The 22587-nt window shown below is 37.6% G+C and overlaps 1 protein-coding gene across 1 annotated transcript in view; it reads left to right on the top strand.

Annotated features, from left to right (window-relative positions):
* PRKN (parkin RBR E3 ubiquitin protein ligase) overlaps positions 1 to 22587 on the top strand; it is a 552380-nt gene that overhangs the window by 419212 nt on the left and 110581 nt on the right. Inside the window, exons 8-9 of the mRNA XM_005416351.2 lie at positions 11412 to 11473; positions 22264 to 22413. Of these exons, the coding sequence (XP_005416408.1) occupies positions 11412 to 11473; positions 22264 to 22413 (212 nt within the window). The remainder of the gene's footprint in view (positions 1 to 11411; positions 11474 to 22263; positions 22414 to 22587) is intronic.

The raw sequence follows: 22587 nt of genomic DNA, 5'->3' as shown, positions 1-22587 counted from the left end.
TATTCCATAGGCAAATATGAAGTTGTGCACCAATAAAACGGATAGACCATTTCAGTGACAGATCCAAAGAAAAGCATTCTTTGTGAGAAAACACTGTATTGCTAATAAAGTGATCCCAACAGCCAAGTTTGTGCTGCTTAATTTGTTTCCTTGGAGTGATATTATAATTCTGACATACTGAAAAATTGCCTCACAGAGACTCATATTGCATTTGTTGCCGAGTGCCTCTTTGATATAACATTTGTTATTGTAGTGCTTGGGGTGTCTTCAGAGGAGTAATATTCTAAATGAACCTGGCTGTATCATCCCTTTAATGTAGACTAGAATTTTGCATTAAATTTTCAGCTCATTTCAAATGTGTTTTGCCAGCTATTCACCATGTGCGATCTGTTCAAGTATAGGGCCAGTATATTAATATAAAATCAGAAAAATCTTTAACGCTTTCTCTTTGGGGAATCTCTCAGGTCGTTTCAATTCTTTGCTGTTAGATGAACAGACAGCATGATCTCTTGTATTTATGCCTGCCTGTCAGGTTTTTTACAGTAGAAACACGAATCACTGTTTGCAATGCAGGATTAGCCTGTCTCACACCATGTTATTAGAATTGGACCTGCCTAGTGACTTAATTACTTTTTCTTCTGTATTTAACTTTAGTTTTCACCCCACACCAGCTTTTGCACTCCCAGGAACACTCTGCTTCTTATGTTAGAGCAAATATTGAAGAACATATGTATTATTTGTCTGGATTTGCACAGACCAAAAATGAGAGCAGTATGTAGTCCCCCTCCGTGGTCTTCTGAATTCTGACCTGCCAGTAAAATGTACAAAGATTGCACTCTGATGTCCTATTAGACCTCAAGACTGGAAGGACAGTTTGTATTGAGCACAGGCATTTTTCATAATTATGTTGCCTGCAGAGTTGCCACCTGCCCTAATTTGATCTGATTACAGTGAAATGCAAAACCATCCTCATTTCATAAGTGGAGCTTTTCCATGTTCCCTCGCAGAGAACAGCAAGATATGCACACATGTATTGCTGCTGCAAAGGAGAAAGAAAAATATTACAATTAGGTGTCAATTAAGATTTGAACTCCTTTACCAGAGTGCAGGTCACTTTTAGACAATTGCTTCATTCTTCAGAGTTCTGAAAATTATTTTCTGTCTTAAAATCTCCATGAAAAAGAGAAAATCATAGCCATTTATCCAGATACATCTGTACTATTCTGAGAGACATTATATATTCTGTGGCTTTTTAAAATTCTCTTTTGGTTGGATGGGCTTATTGTCCATGAACATTTATTTTTAGAGTAGCCTGGGCTTGCCTTGTAGTCTGAGTCATTTATGTAGCAATTTAAATATTTGTCTAAGCTCTCAGTGAAAGGCTCATGTTGAAGATTTATAAATGCTTCATAGATTAAAGAAATAACATTTTTAATATACTGTTTATACAGAATGATGTCATATCCCGTGGAAAAAAAAAAGAAATGCAAATTTGAAAGAAAAGCATTGCTGCTTCTGGGTCACTGGATATTGTTTGCCATTTTCCTTTTTCCAACAGTAATTTTGTGCATGCTTATGCATGTGTGAGTAAGAGACTGAGACCTGCATGTGTGCATCTTGGTTTTTCTGCTGATTTTTTTAGCTTGGTATATTGATTTTCCTGTACTGTGGACAGAAAATAACCTTTATAAATTGTATTTTAATATCCTTAAACAGTAGTTTTGGAATTAAAAAGATGGAAAGCTGTGTTTGTTCTCTGGCACCTGGCCACATCTTTCTTGATGTTGCAGTGGCTTATTCTATATTACATAGTCAGTGTAATAACCTCAAGTGGCAAATACAAATGAGATGGAAATTTATTGCAATAGGAAACTGGGGCTTCGTCTATAACTCCCAAAATTATAGGAGAGCATTTTCCTTAATTCAACTTTTAAAAGGAAAATGGATAAATATTTACTTTCAAAATATGATTCTTAGGGTTTGCACTTTACAATATTATTTACCATGACAAAAATATTTCTGTTATTGAGCCATCAGCTGGAAAACATCTGTGTGAACTTAAGCTTAATTTCAGCTTAGAAAGCTTTTAGCAGTTCTATATTACACTTGCTTAGTTCTGTATTCAGAAATTGGAATCTTTTAAGGATTTGCCCTTCAATAACTAGCAAATGAAATTCTTCTACAGTTGTTTTTGCCTTGTGTTGACTTTTATTCGGGGATAGTTGGATTTTCCCTGAGAAGACAATCTCCTTTCTCATAAAGTCTCCACCACATGCTGAAAGCTCCTGACCTCTCACTTCCCTTCTCAAAGGTACTGATCATCATCAAAGGCCAGTGCCAGCATGAAGGTGGGAATTTGAGAGAAAAGAGTTTTCTTTAGAGATTTCAACTACTTTTTGAATAAAAGATGAGAAAACCTTTCATGAATTGAGCTGATAGAGCTAAAAACCTAGCAAACTGAGAGTGAAGAGCTCCTTTCAGGCCAGATCCCTGCAATGAGATTTTTCACTTCCACGGTTTTTATGGTAGAAGGTGTGAGTCTTCCAAAAGAAGTTTAAAATAGCGCTCTTATATCTCAACTAAAAGAAATTAAATCACCTGGTTATGGTAGGAGCCCTAGACTTGTCCTCTTTGATGTAAAGAAACTGTAGAAATTGCTTCTATTAATTAGGAAGCATTAAGAAGATGGGTTTTCTGCAAAATTTAATTTGGCCATAATCAAATCTTCCCACTTGCATGGGAAGAAGGGAGTTTCCTTTTTTATTTTTTTGCTTCTGGAGCTTCTGTATGTGAGCAGTAAAGGTCATAGCTCAATTTCTCATTACCGATAGACAGCATGGAATTTGTTGTGTTACATGAGTTTGGTATTCACTGACTTTACTGAGAACTGTGTGGGTGAATTTACACCTATAATTTAAACTGGAATATTGAGCAAGCAGATGGTACAGACTATTCATCAAATATGTTTGCATTATTGCATGGTTGCCCTGAAATCTCAGTCTCTTGGGCAATACTGAATATTATTTCTGAGAAAATTTCCTCACTCTGAAAGGCTCTTTCCACAGTTTGTCACATAGCAGTGCAGAATATACAAAAAACTCCCAAAAATAACAAGCAGTGGCTTGCTGGCCTTGCAGAACTCAGTGCAATTCAGGGTTTGAATGCTGATGCAACTAAACATTACTTGTTCAAGTGTGGTTTAAATGTTGTTTTAAATGTGCAAAAAGGAAGCAAGGAACTAGGTTCTAAACTGAAATGGCAGGTCAATATTCTTGCTGATATTTTTTGTAGCAAAGATTAAAAGAAAAACCTTAGCAGAAAATGGCTAATGTGGCTCATTACTTCTAGTCATTTGGCTTTAAAGCATCATTAAAATAGCAGTGAGTAACAGCACAGTGAAAGCCAGGGTTGTGTGCAATGGGAGAAAGCCAGACCAGCAGAATTTGCTACAATCACTTCATGTGATCCTGTCCCAGCTCTGATGCAGTCCATTTGCACAATTCTTTCCCAAGCACCTCATGAGAGTAAAAAATATGCTCTGTATCTTTGGAGGGTTTTGAATTTAAGAGCGCACAAAGATGTAACCTATTCAGCTGGGTAACGAACATCTAACAACTCTAGTGACTGGTTAGAACAGGACAGGTGTTGTGTCCTGACAATCCAGCTTTCATGAAATTTTCTTGATTAATATCTTCAGTAGCTTTTTGATAGCAGGATAATGTATATGTCTTTTTACTGGCTTCAGCTGTGAGAAGTCAATTAAAAAAAAAGGCAAATTAACATGATGCTGTTCGATGACGTTATTAATGAAGAGAAAATGATGTTTCAATTCTGATTTTTCCTAAGAGAATAGGTTTCTTCTTGCATATTGACCTTAGCAAAAGTAGCAATTAAATTTGTCCTTTACTGGCTCACAATCTTTTTAACAAAATATTACATTTTCTGTATGCAGTCAATTTGTTCGTTGGTACAGATACCTGTAAGCACCATTCCCTTAATTGCTGCTGTGATAGTTTGATCGAGCTGAAGAACTGCTCCACCATTTGTGGTTTTAGAGAGATTTTTAAAGACTTAGAGGAAAGATCTTCACCATGTGAAGATTTTCACCATGACCTTATCAGGGTCAGAAACCACACGCAAGTGTTGCTTGTCATCTTCTCTGGTTCAGCATTGCCCAGGTGCAGAGCTGAGCTTTCTAGTCCAAATACATGCCTGCTGACTTTGAAAGGACAGAATTCAATATTTCTTGCTTTTGAAATAAGCTTTTTTGATTTTTTTTCCCCCAAACCAATCTATAATATTGAAGCACTCTAATGTGTCTTGTTTTGGTCATATATTTGTGTATCTACTCATTCTAGATTATTGTACAGAAAAAGAACATCTGCACACTGATGATTATTAAAACAGCACGAGTACAAGAATCCCATGTAATTTTTTAGGTTACTTTATTTCGTTTTGCTAGATAGGTAGTTTTTTACACCAGGTGGCCAATACAAGAAATTTGGGTACTAAAGGGTTGTCCCCAATTTTCAGACATATGGCTGACTGATTTCATGAGAGGGTTTTGAGTCTGACATGTGATTTTATGATTAATGGTGGTTAGTAATAATTGATGCTCCAGATGAAGCTGTGTGCCCCTGTGAATCCTCTGCATTTTCAGACTTGCAGATGTAAGGCATGGGACTTGAGATGACAAGTTATTCACAGGACTGTTTTATGACCTTTCTTTTTTTAAAAATTAAATATTTTTATACAAAGGAAGGGGTATGTAAATATAAGTGTACATGTACAAATGAATGAAGTTCTAAGTTTGTCTACATTAGGAAATTGTGTGGGCAGCAAGGAAAAAAATCTCAATAATTTACTATTTACCAAAGTATTGCTCATGAGTGTTGTAAGAAAAATAGTGAAAATGGCTATGGTAAGTATATCACTTCTGTAGAATCTGTGAGAAAATAGTTCAAGACCTTTTCACAATACAAAACAGTATTCCAAATATAGCCTTATATGCTTATATTCTATAAATTACCTACTTGATATTCTTCATATATTTTTCTCTTTTCAGTAAAATATTTATGCATTCCAGACACTCTCTTTTGTCTTTGTTCACATTCACATAACATCAAAAGGGAGGAAAGGTCACCTGTAACATCTAAACATTTAATTAACACAAGCACAGAGGAGTCACTCCATACTTTGAAATCACAGTCCGTTCCCATAGGAGGGCTGCACTGTCACCAGCACAGGGTTGCTTATCCCTGGAGGAGATGCAGGCAGCAGAGAGGTGTGGAGTTCACAGCAATATTCTGGTTAGTTGGACACTTTGGGGGAGACTGGGAAAGTGATATAATGAATTAATGGGCACTAGTTATGGGACTCCAAACCTGTTGAGTTCTGTGTGAAAGTCTAGTCTGAGCCCAGCTTTCCTACTGCCCTGTTTGCACTCCTATTGCTGTTATCCTCAGTGCAGGGCTGTGCTCTTCCTGCCATTGCTGCTCACCCCGCAGTGATGTCTGTGCTGGGCTGAGTTACTTGTACTCACACCGGAGTCCCACTCACTGTCCCACTGTAGCTGGGGCTGGCTGTGCTCCGGATGCACACTGCTGTAACAAGCACCTCTGAGCTGCAGGATTCCCGAGCCACCTTTCCTTCCTGTGCATGCATCGCAGGCCAGCTTGCACTTCCCTGTATTTATATAACTCTTGCTGCATTGCAAGTCCTGCCGTTACAGTGCTGTACTGCCAGATTTTTATGATTATGTTTTTGAATACAGAACATTTTTTATACCTATACTTAAGTCAGGGGAAAAAAGAAGCCAATATATCCACTGATTTTCTAAGCATGCAGTGGTTATTCTCAAGTATCTAAAACGTTTTCCAGTGGCAAACTTGGTTTAGCAATTAGCACTGTGAAAAGATATCCTTTGAAGGACATTGATAGATATTCGTGCATGGTTATGTTCAGAGCCCACAAAAGGGATGTACTTTTCAGAATTAACAAGTGTTGATGCAGATATAAATTCTAAGTGAGAGAAATGGAAGTTGCGCTGTTCTCACAATGTAAATGCTTAGCTTGCATGGAGCTAAGTGTGAGGGGGAAATTTACAATTTATATGTTCCGTTGTAAAGCATGTGTAGAAATTATTGGAATTGCAGCTGTTGACTGAAATTCAATATTGTAACTTTAAAAGTCTAAAAGTTACTTGTATAAGTCTTGCCAAGTTGTCTTAAACTCTTCACTTAATGGAAATAAGGGGATTTTTTTTTTGTGCCTGTCTTGGGTGGTGGGAATTACCCTGTGAAAGCATGTATTCCTTCTATCAGCTATAAAGGAAGCGTGCAAAGAATATATTAGACTCATACAGCCAACATTTTGATGCTTAAATGCATTGAAATGAATCTCACACAACGATACCGTTTGGGAAAAGATGAAATTCAAAATGCAAAGCATGAAATAATGCTGCAGACCTATGGCAGAAGATGCAGCACACAACCCTGCAGTGGAGATACATTTGCTTGTAACTGTGGTCAGTGAGGGCATTTTGTGATTTTCTTTGGCCCTCTGAGTGATTTAGCCAGGGCACCTCCATCCAGGTGCTGGCAGAGAGGAGTGCTGGGACAGCCCCGCTGCAGGCACTGGGCACCTCCCTGGGGATGGATGGGCTTGGGCACCTCTGAGCTGCAGGATTGCCCCTGGATGGGCAGGACAGGGCTGTGGGGACATGAGCTGGACAGCAGCCCAGCCACAGGTGGGTGAGGAAGGGCTGACATGGGGTCCTGGCTGGGACAGGCAGGGCTGGAGGTGCCATCAGCGCACTGACACGTTACTTCTCAGGTGGCTCTATTTGTAGCAGCTGTCGTATTTTGCTTCCATTTTGCTATTTTATGCAATGTTAAAGGCTTGGTTTAATTTTTTCTTTGCCTTCTCTCTGAAGAACATAAGTCATAAAGAGGAATGATTTAAAGAAAAAAATAAAAAGCAGAAGCTAATTCTGTCTGAGAAAAAATATGTGAAGATTTGGGTAATTAAATTGGTAGTAGTTAGAATCATAGTTTAATTACAAGTGTAGTTGAGAGTGTGTGTTCATACCAATTGAAATCAGGGTATTTATGATGTTGGGAGACATCAAACCATCCTTCCTAAAGCTTGCTTCTTTATTCTTCTCTTGGAGATACATGTACTTCTATGAACAGATTAAAATATGTTTATGAAGAGAATACCACAATGTAAATTGCAAGTCATCAGTTACACATTTCTGTATCTTTAAATGCACCTTTCATTCATAAGTACAGCATTGGGAGTTAAATTATAAAGCAATATGGGAATCAAGTAACAACAAAATTATTCAAACAAGTAAACTGGTGTATTATGGAATGTGCTGAAGCAAATAAAATGCTTAAATTTAATTTAAGTAATAAAACTTTAAGCAGAGGCAAAGAAATTACTTGTGACTTTATAAAGCTGCTGGTCCTTTGAACTGGGCATCATCCCTTCATTGTTTTCCTGCTTAGACTTAGGCTCATTCCTAAAACATCACATTAGTTTCATGTATCTGATTGCTCTAAGGTCAGTGGAACTGTGACAGAGTTAAAAGTGGTATAAAAGTATTAAATATATCATCAGTTTTATATTTCTTATACCTTGCTCTGCCATCATAGTTAGCAAGAACCTGTAACAGTCACTGCAGCTGAGAATGTATGCAACGCATAGGTTTGAATGTGAGCTGAAAGAGGCAACAGATAAGCCATTTAGCTGCCATTTTATCAGTCTGCAGATGTCCTCAGTCCTGAGTTTTGGCTTCTGATTGAAGCCAGTTGTCCATGCTTTTGCATTGTTTCCTTTCAACACTCCTAGGTGTAATTATTATTGATTTTTTTTTAATATTCCCTTTGTTTGGTTTATGTCTGTGAAAATATCATGAAGGCTTGTACTTTTCAAGTAATAATTGGGAAGAGGGAAGTGAAAATTTTTGCTAATTCTTGAGACCAATAATGGCTTTTGTAGGACGCAGGGCATAAAAACTAGTCCTCAACATGTTCTATAGAAAATAGCAGAAATCTGCAAAACACAGTTTATTTATGTCATTTGGCATATGCTAGTTTCACATCAAAGACTTAGAAAATGCACTTTTCTATAAATGTTTGGTGTGTACAGTTTGCCAGTGAACCCATCGGGTGCTGTGCTTAACTACTAATAATTATCAAGGTTCCATGTGTGTTTTCATGTACACTAATATGTTGGTGCGTATATGGAGGAATTTGTGGGAGATAAAAAACAGTTCTTAATTGTTTTGAGCAGGGAGGGGTTTTTTAAGTCTCTTTATATTTTATTTATGGTATGGTTGTTTGTCATAAACTTTGTCTTTAGTCACAGTGCAGGAATTTAACATAATCCAAGACTTTTTCAAAACTAACAAATATTTGGTAAAAATAGGTTACAGTGTTAGAACATGTTTTACAAAGTTCCACTTACAGAAAAGAGATTAAAAATAGAAATAGGAAACATCAGAAATATGCCCAGAATATTTAAAAAGAAAAAAAGAAAAGGAAGATTTCTTCTTTTTTCCTGAAATATTGCTTCTGAAATGTGACGATCTGAGATGACTTCTTACAGACAGCAGACTGTTAAGATGTGTCAGTATAATTCAATATTGTATGCATTTGACATTTCTGAACTCATTGCTGGAAAGAATCATGCCAACAGTGACATAGGTTTTAAGCTCTCTCTCTTTGCTAGTAACGTCAGGATCTGTTGTATGATCAGCTAAGCAAGATCCAGTGGAAATCTGAACTATGAAAAGATTGAAAACTAGGTTGGGCAAGTCTCTGAAAAACAGACTATACAAAATATTGCATTTGGAAGAGGATGCAGCAGTGGATGACTAGTAACACTTAAACATGCATGTTTTTCATAGAATCATTTGAGTTGGAAGGGACATTTAAATGTTATCTAGTTCAGCCCCTCTACAATAAGCAGCAACACCTTCAACTAGGTCAGGTTTTTCAGAGCCATGGCCAGTCTTACCTTGAATGGGGCAACTAATTCCAGTGTTTCACCACAAAAACACTTATTTCTTATATCTAATCTAAATCAACCTTTCTGCAATTTAAAACCATTGCCCCTTGTCCTTTCACCATAGACACTGCTAAATAGTTTGTCCCCATCTTTCTTTCAACGAGAATGGAGAGAAAAAGTTCTTGCTAGGGAAGAAAAAGGAATCCTTCCAATTTTAAGTTTAGTGAATAAAAATTTTGGAAAGGATAACAAGGAAGAAAGAAATACTTGATTGAAGTAGAAGCTGTAAGGACTCCAAAAGGCAGAATGCAGTTTACTTGGTGTTCTAAAGCTAACATCTGTCAAAGATTAACAGGCAGCATTACATGAAATCATAATTATCCTCTACACTTAGAAATTCCTATGGCAGTATGCAATCAATGCAGATATTTTCAGGGAAAATCCTGTGCAAGAAAATATATTGCTAATTATGTAAGAACTTTAGGCTAAGAGAGAGGAACCAAGTTTTATACAATAAGTTTTGATTTGAAACACAGAGAAGACAGCAGTTCTGGACTACCACTCAGGACTCAGGTCAAGGAGTTAGTGAGACAGAGTTGGATGGAGATGAAAACCCCAGTGAGAATACAAGAAAGTGCTGCATAGCAGTGATTCTGTGGTAGGAGTAGCAAGAACAATTAAGTGCATTGAGAAAGAGAAAGAATAAACAGCATGGAGAAAGTGAGAAAAGTAATTTAAAAGTGATACTCAGGTTGTAGTTCTAGAAGTTGAGAATAAAATCTTATTTAAAAAAATAATCACTTAGAGCTAAAACACATGTTCAAATATGTGAATACCCTTGTGCATAAGGAAGAAGTGAGTGAAAAGAAGCCTGTAAGAATGTCATAGGTTTCATTAAATGGGAATAAATACTAATAGTTAGTAAGATATAATTCATTAATAGGCAATTCTTACTATATGCTTAAACCTGGGCCAACTTCAAACCTTGTCTTACCTTTGTAAGGGTTTGCTGATGAAGTTGTGTAGATGGTGCATTTTTCACCTATTCCTCCTCAGAATGAAGATAAAACATTTACCAGTAAAAGGTTGACTTGAGTAACATTTAAATCAGTTCCCTAAGTGGAAAAATTATGTGAATACAAGACTTTTACGAGTGTAATTGCTCATTTTTTGGACATGACAATGTCTATTGTTCTTGTTATTATTAGAACATGTCTATTGTTCATTTTTTGTCTTTTTAGTTATGTTGCTTTCAAATGTAGTCTTTTCCTTCTACATCCCTAAGACAGCTATGCCAACAGAAAGTGTGAGTGTAAGCCATGTCTCAATGCCCTTGAGTAAAACCATGGTGCTGGTGGAGGCTTCCTGATAGTTATGTCCAAATTCATTTGTATTCTTTTCATGACAGTTATTAAGAGTGAAAGGTAACTATTTGTAGTAGCTTCAGCAGCAAACCAGGTTGATAAAGACCATGGTTTCTCCCACTTTCTGAGAGGAATTATGCTCTTAATTACTTTTAAGGAATTTTCTCTGTTCACAAAGAGATGCTCCAATTTATGGTAAAAAGAGTAAAGCCCAGATAGCTCTCACAGTTTGCTCTTTCATCCCTTGTCAGGAATTAGTCTGGTAGTGTACAAAAGTCATTTACAAAAGTAGCGTACAGCAGCCTTGGACTTGGACTAGCATACATTGCCAGGAGGGGAACCACAGTCTGAACAGGTGACTGAAGTGCATGGCAGCTAGCAAGACATTTTCTTTCTTACTGGCTAGTACAGATGGGAAAGTTTGTAGTGATTGAAAATCAGCCTCATTGCAAAATTCTGGTAAATCACTCCTCTGCCTGTGTCCTGGGTTTGTGTGTTAACACTGGGGGGTAGCAGCAATATTTATGTGAAATGGGTTACACTAGTGACAGCCAAAAGTAAGCAATCTGTGGGGCCTATTAAATCCTTCAGGGAATCAGGGAAAGCATGTATTATTCTTAGAAATAAGTCCAAACCTGTTGTGTGAATCAGAATTCAGCTTTGGTCAGCTCCAGTGTTTTGATGTGAGATCCTCTTTTAACAGGCTTTTTGGCTTATACAAAGGGTTGGCAGTATCTGGCAGACAGTGCTGCCCTTTTCATCTTGGTTTTGTTTATAGTCCTTTGGGGAAAAGGCTAAAATATTTGGAATATAACCTTTCTAAGTGTTCTTGGTAGCATGCTCAGAAATGTGGAGGGATTATTTGATAGATGGTTTTCAGTATTCTGGTGCCTGCAGAGCCATGGCTAATCTTTCTAATCTTCTTTATCTAAGGTAATCTGTATATTCTATCATCTCTGCATCTATGTGTCTTATGCTGAAACTGCACTGACAGGAAGCTCTAAAATGCCTATTTTTGTTTCTTTCCAACAGCTGGCTGTCCAGATTCCTTGATTAAAGAACTTCATCACTTCAGGATTCTGGGAGAAGAACAGGTGAGTTAGCATCTCAAAGGCAGCATCTTAATGTCATGAAAGATAGACGCTAATGAGACAGTTCCATCTCTCTCCGGGGAAACAGAGTGTATCTCATGACCCCCAAAGACCTGAAATTTGGGGGAGAAACCACACGGGAGTTACATGTGAGAGTTGGGGTTTTTTTGTTCTATCCATCAGCCCTGACAGGTTATTAATTGGTACATCTGCTACCTGCCACAGTTTTTCAGCTTTTGACTACAGCAGTAAACAGACTCTCTAAAGCAGCAGACGGACAAACAATCTGACTACAGGATTGGTACTTACAGCTACTCATGATATTATCCATCCCCTTGTGTGTCCTTTTTTCTCTTTTAAAAGAGTGTTTATAAATTTATAGCTGTGCTTTGCACTCAGGAACTATTTCTGTAGAGGGACCTTAGGAAAGCATAAATGAAGTATTCTTTACAACACTCACAAGAAGGTCAGTTATTATGTCATCAATAATAAAATTAACATACAGAGGTATCGAGAAATGGCCTTAAATTTTGAGAGACAAGTTGAATTTTCATACACTCAATTCTTCTGAAATTCAACTTGTCTTTTCCTCTGAAGTATCCCTCCTAAGGAAGTGGTTACAAAGCCTGAGTGCATGACACAGAGCTGCAGGTGCTAGGGACCCAGGGGCTGAAAGCCCAGCATTAGTGTGTTGTACATGACACTATCCACATCTTTTAATGAACCTGGCACCAAGGGACTTGCACAAGGTTGTATGAGGGCTGTGACAAAGGTAGGAGCAACTCCTGAGGTGTTAATTCAAAGTCTTGTTTCATCATTTTTAAATTAGATTGTATTGTCAAGAACACCCTGTTACTTCTCCTTTCCCTGTCACTCTCCCTTTTTTTATTACAATTGTGGCTGCTGTTACAATCTCTGGACTTCCAATTTTCCTCCACCAGCCCCCCACTTCAGCTGTTTTAGAGAGTCACAAGTCTTGTTTCTCAGGAGCTGAGCTTTTCCTTAGCAAGAGATACTGGAAGCAGGAATCTGGTGAGATTGAGGACTTAGGAAGAGGAAATAAAAGAAGTTACAACCAGGACTGATGGGCTCAAGAGACTGATTTGAGCTACCTGATAAAAGGAGGGCAGAGTGAGATGAAGCTTGGGTAGAATGAAGAGATGGGGTTGTTTCGTTGAAAGGGTTGGGAGTAGAAACCAGAATGGTAAGGGTCTCACAAGGAGCCTGACAAGGCTCCAGAATGATAAGGGTCTAACAAGGACCAAGGGCTGGAAGGGAATGACCAAATACAGAAGCTTGCTGAAGAGACTGGTAAATAAAGGAAGATCTGCACTTAAGCTATGTGAAGAGGTGAAGCTAAGCAGTCTAGGAAGAGTTGGACAAAAGGAGAAATATGAAGGAAAAGTAAGGAACAGCTAAACCAAAAGGCTGCAAGTGTGAGAGAGAGGACTGAATTAGACAGACCTGACAGCTCCCCTGGACTGGAAAAGCCCTATAATGGAGTTGTGGACCTTAGCCTGACTAATGATCACTGACAGAGCAATATTTAACTGATGGACTTCCTTTGCAAATAGTGATCGTTGTCATGAGGCTTGAATTATTCCATTAGCCCATACATTTATAAGGATTGTTGCAAATATATTCTGTCATACAAAAACATTGTTATCATGAATCTACTGAAGACCACAGTAGCTTTTGTTTGAAGTTAGCACACACTTTGATAGTCAGGAAATAAATTGGTGCAAAATCAAGAGAAAAAAAGTAAAATAAGTCTAAGTGAAGAAAGGAAGGAATTACAGGCAAAGTCCTTATTCATGTGGCTATCTACTTATTTCTTGTATTCATTTAGTTAGATATTTGCTTTTTAAAAATATCTAAGATGTTTCTTTTTCTGTCACGCCTACTAGATAGAAAAAATTCATAATAAATTATAAGACTGTTTTATTCAGACTCCTTGCAATTTCAGTATTATAAACCATCATATATTTTCTTCCATTCCAATCAATAGCCAAAGAAAAATAGGGACATGTTCCTGCTTCATATCCAATCTTGATTTATTTTTAAAGTGCTTATGTATTTAAGGCCAGATTATAAAAGCAGAATGGACTATTGTGATAATCTGTTCTGATCTACTTTAGAATGCACATTACATGACTTTTTTGGATTAATTCTTGTTTAAACTGCAGTATATTGCCTAGAAAAGCATCTATTCTTTGTTTACAAATCACTTGCAGACTTTAGATCCTATTATACTTCTCTGTAGTGGAAGACAAAATATTCCCAGCCTCTTTTCATTCCACCACTCCACCAGCACCAGCATGTTTCCTATGCTGCATATCTCCTATTCCTCAGAGTTTAAGCAAAAAAAAACCCCCTGGTATCCCTCTTTTCTTCACCGAGCATTTGCTTCCTGTAAATAAAAATATAAATAAACTGACCATATAAATGCTCCTATAAATGTAAATACTTACCAATGTAACATTTGTTGATGTCATTAGGAAAGAAAGGTTTTGAGTGGCTTTCGGGATCAAATCTCTTGAAAACATGTGTCTGCCTGACTATCTGAAATATCTTTATATTAATGTAAGCATTAATGAAAAACTAATGCTGAGAAATAGAAGTGTGAAGAATTGATGATTAATATTTTCTTAAAGGAGTTGTATAATAATAAGGCTCTTGTTCAGATAATCAAACTTGGTAGTCTCCTGGACATGTAAAATTTCCACGTCTTCTATTCTGTTAGGAACATACATCATGGGAAATTTATTCTAGGTGGAAAGTCTATCTTTGAAGGCTTAGCTGCTGGCAATAAGATAGTTTTTAAAGAGGGAATCAGCTTTGGACTTTATGGAAAGATGCAGTCGTAGTCTGCATGCTGAAATAGAAGAGTACAAGCTTCCCTGGTACATGATATGTATTGTGGATACCTAACCTACCACATAAAACCAGCTTCCAGACTAACTGGCTGAAAATGCAACACAAATACAGCCACAGATTGCTGTCCCACTTGATACTTGACTCTTTGAGATGGTGCCAGAGAGTCTAATCCAGGAAGAGTCTTCAGAAGCAGCTTTGTCTGGTTTCTTTTGAACCCCCTTGTCACAGACTCTTCCAGTCCACTAAGGTCTGTACAAGACAAAAAAGTCTCCTGCACATGGAGTCCCAGGTGAAGGGTGTAGCCTGAAGCTTCTAATTGCCCAAAGCTCTGCTGAGCTTTCTCTTGCAATTTGCTCTCACTTTTCATAATCCATCTATTCCCCCTAGCTTAATGGGTGCAGCACAATCTCCTGGCTAACTCCTCCTTTCTTAAGTATTTGAGATATAGCCAGGATCAGATTGAAAGATTTTGTAAGTGGGGAGCTGTTGAAAAATAGCACAGTGTAAGAAAGTCTCCTGCAGTAGCCATTTGCCCTGTCAGGCTGGCTGTCTCTGCAAGTAAATGTTTCTACAGGTGGTGATAGTACAAGCTGCTTACAAATATATGCTAAAAATGCACCAAATATGAGCTCTGTTCAAATACAGTGGAAGGCAGGTAATTCTACAAGCCAATGCCAGAAACAGCAGAGAAAACACTCCAAGCATAAACACCACAATATCCCAGCATAGCAAGATGACTTGCAATGAACTGTTATGGAGTCTCCCTAATGACTCTATGAGAAACTTCCCTCTTGTCCCCAAAGTGATAAAAAAAACCTTGTTTAATTGTTTAAATGGAATATTGTGATTCATGAATAAAATAGCAGCTACATCTGAAGGCTGGAAGGGAAAACAAACACGAGAGCAAGGAATCTGCTGCTATACCTGAGTGCCCCCAACAGGTCACAGACTTCCAGTGGCAGGAAAGGAAGCTGCTCAGTAATGTATAACTGCGCTTCTCTGTTACATCATCTGCTCTGACAACTTTGCAGAATGTATTGGCCAGTTCCTTGATATTTTGACAGGGGAACGATCAATTTTAACAGATCTCTCATATCAGCTGCTACTGAAACTCATATCACTGCTCACATTTTTTTAGAACTGTTGTGTTTATATCCCTGGAATCTGAGCAAGCCTGAATGGGCACCATTTTGGGGAAGGGGGTTGTTTGTTTGGTTGGGGTTTTTTGTGGGATTTTGGTTTGGGTTTTGAGGGGCTGGGTGTTTTTTTCCCCACATTTCCTTGTCAATTAGGGAAAACTTATGCAAAGGAATACCCTAGAATACCCTGTTTTGAAAATCTGCAGATGCATGTCCCCATGCTCCTCAAAGATGATGTGGGCTTGTGCTAGTTTTCACAGTGAGCTGTAACTTTAGGAGATACAGAAATCAAGTATGAAATGAACACAGCATGGTTAGAGATCATTTAACATTAGATGAGGTCTGGAAGGATTTTATATACAACGTATGTGTGTGACAAGGTTGATTTTTTTTTTAAATTGCAATACTTGCCATAGGAATTTTTTTTCAAATGCATACTACTGATTATTCATATAAAGTCAGTCTTAAAGTAATTGATATCTATTTACCCATTCAGGCAAAAGTAATGCCACATGACAATTCTAATTAATCAGCTGAGTTTAGTACAGGAAACTGTCAAATATGATCAACAAAGTGCTTCTGAAGTATTTCTGGGTTAAGATTTTTTGATAACTACACTTGCAAGAAATATAAGCTACATCTCAGTAATTCTAATCAGTTAAACAACAAAATAAATTTTTACTGGATGATTTCTCCCATTCATAATTACTAAGCCAAAGCTATTTTGTTAGCATTCCAAAACCTTTATCTTTACAAGTGTAATTCTTACACCTCTGCTGATTCCTGCCCAGTCCCCTGGCTTCAGCTACTATTCCATGTAAGTAATACTTACACACATCTCTCAGTTTCTGCCATTTTTCCATACAATATCTCTTTCCTCTCCATCTCATTTGGCTCACCTTTTGGATTTGTCACTACCACAGTCTCATCCCTTGCTCTCTAAGACTGAGCTACTGCATTTAACTCTTGATCCTCTTTACACCAGCTTTTTTTTTAATAGCTGGAACTTCACAGCAAACTTTATAATCTTGCAACTTCATATGCCTCTCTTTTCTTCCTATGCTATACCGGCCTGGAATGTCTCCTAACCACCTTCTTCCCTAACTCCTTGCATCAATTACAGCCTTGATGGCTGTTCCTTTAGCAGGAAGAGGAGTGTGCATTTGAGCTCCACAAGGGTCACAAGAAACTGAATGTTTATCTCTGGCATCCAGTCTATTCACACTGATCCCCCAAATACCTGCTGGAAGATCACAAATTTCCAGTAGTTTGTAAATACAGTGCTAAGCCCTACACTGTGCTCATTCGCCCTTCTTCATTGTATCATATTGTGCTTGCTTTCATATCATTCCACTAACTGCAATCTGTCTTTTTTTCTCCCCATCTCTACTCCAGTTTAATTTTGTCTGTGAATTGTGGTGCACTGATCCAGTTAGAGGTTTCTTACCTAAATATTTTCTTCAAACAACTGTTTGTACCCAGTTTTCCGTGACTCTCTAGTCAGGCAAATTCCAGCCCTCTAGAGGTGGTTGTATTTCTTGTCTCCTTGGGTAACAAGGAGCTGATCCTCTGAACTTGCTCTTTCAATTTGATCAGGGGCCAGCAGAGGAGCCCTAAAACTCAGGAAAAATAAATTAGGGGTGCTCCATGGGTAGCCATGTCAGTTCATCACTTTTTAATCTATATTTTAGATGACACATTTGTAAGTATTTTTACTGGTCCAAGGAGTACTACTGGTTTTGTACTGTAAGTTGCCTAATTACATTATGGAACTAATTCTTGGAGGTTTTGTATGTGCATAATACATATAAATAAAGTGCTTAGTCTACACTATGGACTAATAGCCTCCACAATCTAATTTTGAAACACACAGATGGTTATTTGATTTATAGGAGCAGTAAAAACAATCTGACTCCAGAAAGTAGATTTGCTTTCCTCTGAGACTCTTACATGCAGTTAAAGAAACAAGTAATTGAATTACGTTTCAGAGATTTGGGCTTACATCTACTGTTATACTTTTGTCCAAAGTTGTCTGCAAGGCTGCTACTGAGGAGATGCTTTTAGATGAGGGAGGGGAGAAGGAAAATAAGGAAAACACTACCCAAAGTGTAAAAGCAAAATTAAAACACCTCAGGGCATTTGTGGTGTGGCAGAGGGATTGGAATAAATGACCTTTAAGAGTCCTTCCAACCCAAACCATTCTATGATTCTATGATATTAAATCATAATTTGTAAATTAATTGACACAGCCAGGAATCACTGTGTTAATGAAGTGTGTTTTGCAGGAGTTTTTTGCATTCAGGTGCATTTCAGTTTTGTTTTGGTATGTGAATCTCAATGTAACTGGAAAGACTGCATTCTGTAATTAACCTGTTATTCCTGTGTCAACCCAGAGATTTCATTTATATTACCCGTGATTTACAACATCAAATGATTGAGTTTCCACCGCTTGAAAACCCAGTATCATTCTAAGACTCAAGGGAAACCATCCCAACCTAGAAAGCAGAGAGCAAGGAATAGATGGTTACAGTCATCCAGCCTCCATGTCTATGTCATACTGTGATTTATAATCTAAGGGCCCTGACAAGTCTTTTTTAATAAAGGTTACACAAAAGAACTTCATTCTATGGTCAAATTACCATAAGTAGAGCTTATAAGTAGAGCTTTTTCCACTCCAAATTTTATTCCTTGAAAAGCATGGATATGGGCTGACTGGGACAATTCACAATTTGAGGAGAAGGTTCACTAAGGGATGTAGTCTTCAGAGGACAAACAGAATGCTTTACAACTACCTTATTCATATACCTTTAGCTGTCTTAGCACCAATTTTCTAGAGTAAATTCTATTTATGAAGCTTCAGGGTTTTTTCCAAAAAGGCATTGAAATATGTAGTTCTGGGGGAATCCAGCAACCATTTACCAACCTGTATTTCTGAGGGCCTTGTTGCAGTAGCGCAAAAATGCCTGACATGCTTTGTCTGGAAGCTGCTTTCTAGCAGCAGTAGATGACTGGTGATTTCTGTGTAATTTTATGCCACTCATTACCATAGCATTTGACTTCCTCATGACTATTAATGGCTTTTGCCTCTTAACAGTACATTGAAATCAGCAAGTATCATTCTTCCTCTTTACAAGCAGGCAACTGATGAGAAGCATAGATTAAATGACTTACATGAAAGCCACAGGATGGCTGTGCTGCTGCCAGGAATGAAATCAGGTGCCACGAATGCCAGTTCCATCAAATTTCCCATATATTATACTTTGTGAGAGGTTTTTCCTAAAAATAATTGGAGATACTTTCCTCCTTGTAGCATGCAGAGCAACTTTACACATGATGAGTGCATCTCTAAATAGGAGGCACACTGATAAAAAATGACTAATAGATACTGTGAAATACTTTGAATGGACAGAAGAGCTAGATTAATCTTTCAATGACAGCTCTTTACATGTTAGCTATCTAGCCCGAGTTAGTTTTCTCAGCTTCAACCATAGCACTTCCATAGGGTGATTGATCTTACCTATCTTAGACATCATATCTAAGTCAGGATAAATGCCCTCCTTGAGATCTTATTTCTCAAGGAGGTGCTCATTCACTTGGAGCCTTGTTTAGGCTAGATGTTTAATTTTAGATGGGCTAAAATTCTGTGAGGTGGTTCACAGTCTAAGCTATTTAGATACCTAATCATTGGTTTTAAAAACAGCTTAAGGCAGGTGAGTTAGGATCAGAATTATTGGAACTAAATCAACTATTGTAAGTGTCACCTAATTTCAGGTGCCATTATCTAGGAAGTTGTCTGATCTCTCATTATCTTTTAAAAAAACAGGGCACTTGAGGTCTCAGTTCTTAAGCAGATGTACAAATCTAAGGAGTAAAGATGAATTGCATCCCATCTCTCCTGTTAATTATAAAAGAAGTCTTCACAACCCACGCGACTATAGGCATCATCACTGTGGAAATTCAAACTAAATTAAATTAATTCTACATTAGGTCTCCAGTTAAGAGGTGAAGTAAACCAGTGGGTGTTGTGTAATATCCTTAAGAATCTCATGCAGATGTATAATCAAAACACATCATGGGCTCCAAAGACATTTAAGGGCTCCTGAAAACTGACTTGATTAATGGATTTGTTGGTTACATGAGTCCAGTATGATATGTATATGGCTGTGGTGTATAGGAAAAAATGGCTTTAATAGATATGGTCTGTCACTGTATGCAAATAGTTAATTAATAATTCATTATAATAGTTTTGGTCCTGTACAAGTTTTTATAAATGCACCCTTTATGTAAAGTGAATCATTTTGTTTCACGTCGCTGAATAAAGAATATAAATCCACATATGTTGTGTAGATTTTGCTATGGCAGCAAACATGCATATGTTCTGCTACTTTGTGTTTCAGTTGGTTACTGGCTTTTAATTGAGCAGGACCTAAGGAAAAAGAAATTGGAAAATGACATAAATGTATCTGGACTTTGAAGGTAGAAAACAGGCTGGTAACTAGATATCAAGATATGCAAATGAATTTAGCAGGATCTTTTCTGGATCGTTTTTTGGCTGTTATAGTATGAAAATCACTGGGGAGGGTGCCATACTGATTTGGAATGAGTCCTGTGCTGAACCAGTATAAAATGTTACATTTGTTGGACAGAAAACAATGTTGCTGTCCACCTTGCCAGTAGGTAAACTAAAAAAAAAAAAAAAAAAAAATAGAGGAATCTCTTCATGCCCTTTTAGGCTAAGTTAATGTCTGGAAAGTATATTCTTTTTTTTCCAGCTGAGAATTTTTAATGTAAATGCTGACAGAACCTCAGCTACAGTGTCACTGGTGTTTGCCTTCTTAATGAGAAGCTGTTAACAATCCCACATGCAGCACAAAGTTCTCTCTTAATAGGGTAAGACAATCACCATCCTCACCTTCAGGTCCAGTCTGTGCCCTGAAGAAAAATTAGGCTGCTAGAGAGTTTTGGAGCTATGGTTATCTATATTTCTATAAAGGCCAGCCAAATGACTCAGAGCACTCAACATGTATATAGTGGAAGGATCACAAACTTTTCTGAAAATTGAGAGCATCCAACATTAAATATTTATGGCATTAGTCTGGGTTCAAGCATAATAATAAGACAGGAAAACATCAGTTGACTTCTTGAGCCCCCGCATTCAAGGAGACTGCAGACGTGTCTTGCACATTTCTCAAAATACTATTATTTTCCAAATACAAGATTCTTAAGTTTTCTTAAGAATTTGTGGCTGTCATTCAATACACTGAAAGATATTTTGAAGTCTTATTGTCCTTTTAGATTTTGCTTTTCTTTACAGAGGTTATTTGGAGTTTTCATTAATTAACAAAGTTGAATAATTTAAGTTTGGGTTGGTTTTTTTCTGTGATGCACACTTCTGTGTCTACATGTTACAGTCTTTTAACGACTCTAAAATTATTTTAAGAAGCAGTTTAACAAGACATGTTGTGACAGCATTCATGGAGGAATCTTCTGAAATGTACCCAAAAGATGTAGAGCCTTCTTTGTAATTTAAAATTCTTCTTTGTATTCTGTGTGTATGAGGTGTTGGTCCTAAAGCTTCCATTTTCCTCAAAAGATTTCTTTGAAGAGGGGTGTGGATAGGAGAAAGAATTTTTTGTTTGCTATTCTCCCAAAAAAGGGAACAGAATTTTCATGAGCCATTATAGGATAAAATCTTATGAAGCACTAAATATTCTTGTGAGTGCTGTAACATAAAGTTCTGCTCACAGGGAAAATTCATACCTACTCCCTTCCTCTTTGGCCTTTTGGATTTGCCTGTTTTCTTTGGGGTTGTTAGGACCAAATGCTTTCATTTATTTCCCTCCACAGCAGAGCAGATTTATAGGTGAATCTGAAGCCTGGTTTACAGTGGTTATACAGCCACTGGTGTGGAACTGCACCAACACAGAACCCTAGAGTGGATGTGATTTACATGTGCACAGCATGATTTGTACTAGCTCAGCTTATCTCTGGCTGAAAGCAGGGTAAATTTAGACATGGGAAAGTTATTGCAGTGACTTCAGTCACTTTAGAACAGACATTTTTGTCAATGAGAATACACTGAGCATGTTACTTAATATTGCTGTGTGTCAATGTCCCCATCATTAAAATTAAGGCATTCCCATAGCCTTTTAGGCTATCAGGATGGAATTAAACGAAAAGTGAAAAAACTAAAGAAAATTTCATGGGAGACACAGGAAAAAATACACCTGGTATTGAAATGAATGCATATAAGAGAGTTATTCTGCTGATCAGTTTAATAATCAGCTTGCTTTTAAAATACAGTTGTCTAGGAAATTTTTTACAGCCCTTAAGGTCTAAAGCATTACACTACTTCTAGCTATAGATCCCTAAAGGGGTGGTTTTGGTGTGTTCTCTTCAATCTGTATACAGCATTTATAATTTCGGTTGGACTATTTTTGTTATGTTTACAATAATTTTTTATAGTAATGTAAGTGTATTTGATGTTACTTATAGAAACAGTCTGCTGTTTTCTTGATTTTAATATCCCACACAATCTTCTGGTGGCACAAATGGCTGTGAGCCAGAAAACTATGCACATGATGTGAGTTGGAGCAGAGTGACACCCCATTTAATAACACTGCAAGTTTTAGACTTTTGACAAATAACCTGAACTTAGCATGTGAGACATTAGGACAATTGACTGGATTACGTGGGATAGAGGCAAACTCAAAGATTTGGGTGTTTTCTTTGTGTGCTGCCATTTCTTTATGACCAGTGTGTTGTGTTGTGTTGCAGTACAACCGGTACCAGCGCTACGGGGCCGAGGAGTGTGTGCTGCAGATGGGAGGAGTGCTGTGTCCCACCCCGGGCTGTGGAGCAGGTCTGCTTCCCGAGCCAGGCCTGAGGAGAATCCTGTGTGAGCCAGGCAACGGAATAGGCTGTGGGGTAAGAACCTATTTTCCTCCTAGTGGTGTGGGAAATAATTGAGAATGTACCATGAACGCTAAGACAAAGCGGGAAAATGTGGTTGGCTTTTTTATCTTTTGAGTGACTCTGAATTTCCTTTCCCACCAGACTGGGATAATGCAACTCGCTGAACAATTTAAATATAGTGCAATG

This window comes from Geospiza fortis, unplaced genomic scaffold, assembly GCF_000277835.1.
Source record: "Geospiza fortis unplaced genomic scaffold, GeoFor_1.0 scaffold41, whole genome shotgun sequence".
In the NCBI taxonomy this organism is placed as follows: domain Eukaryota; kingdom Metazoa; phylum Chordata; class Aves; order Passeriformes; family Thraupidae; genus Geospiza; species Geospiza fortis.
Note: the sequence above shows the minus strand (reverse complement) of the source record. Positions and strands in the feature narration are given on the sequence as shown.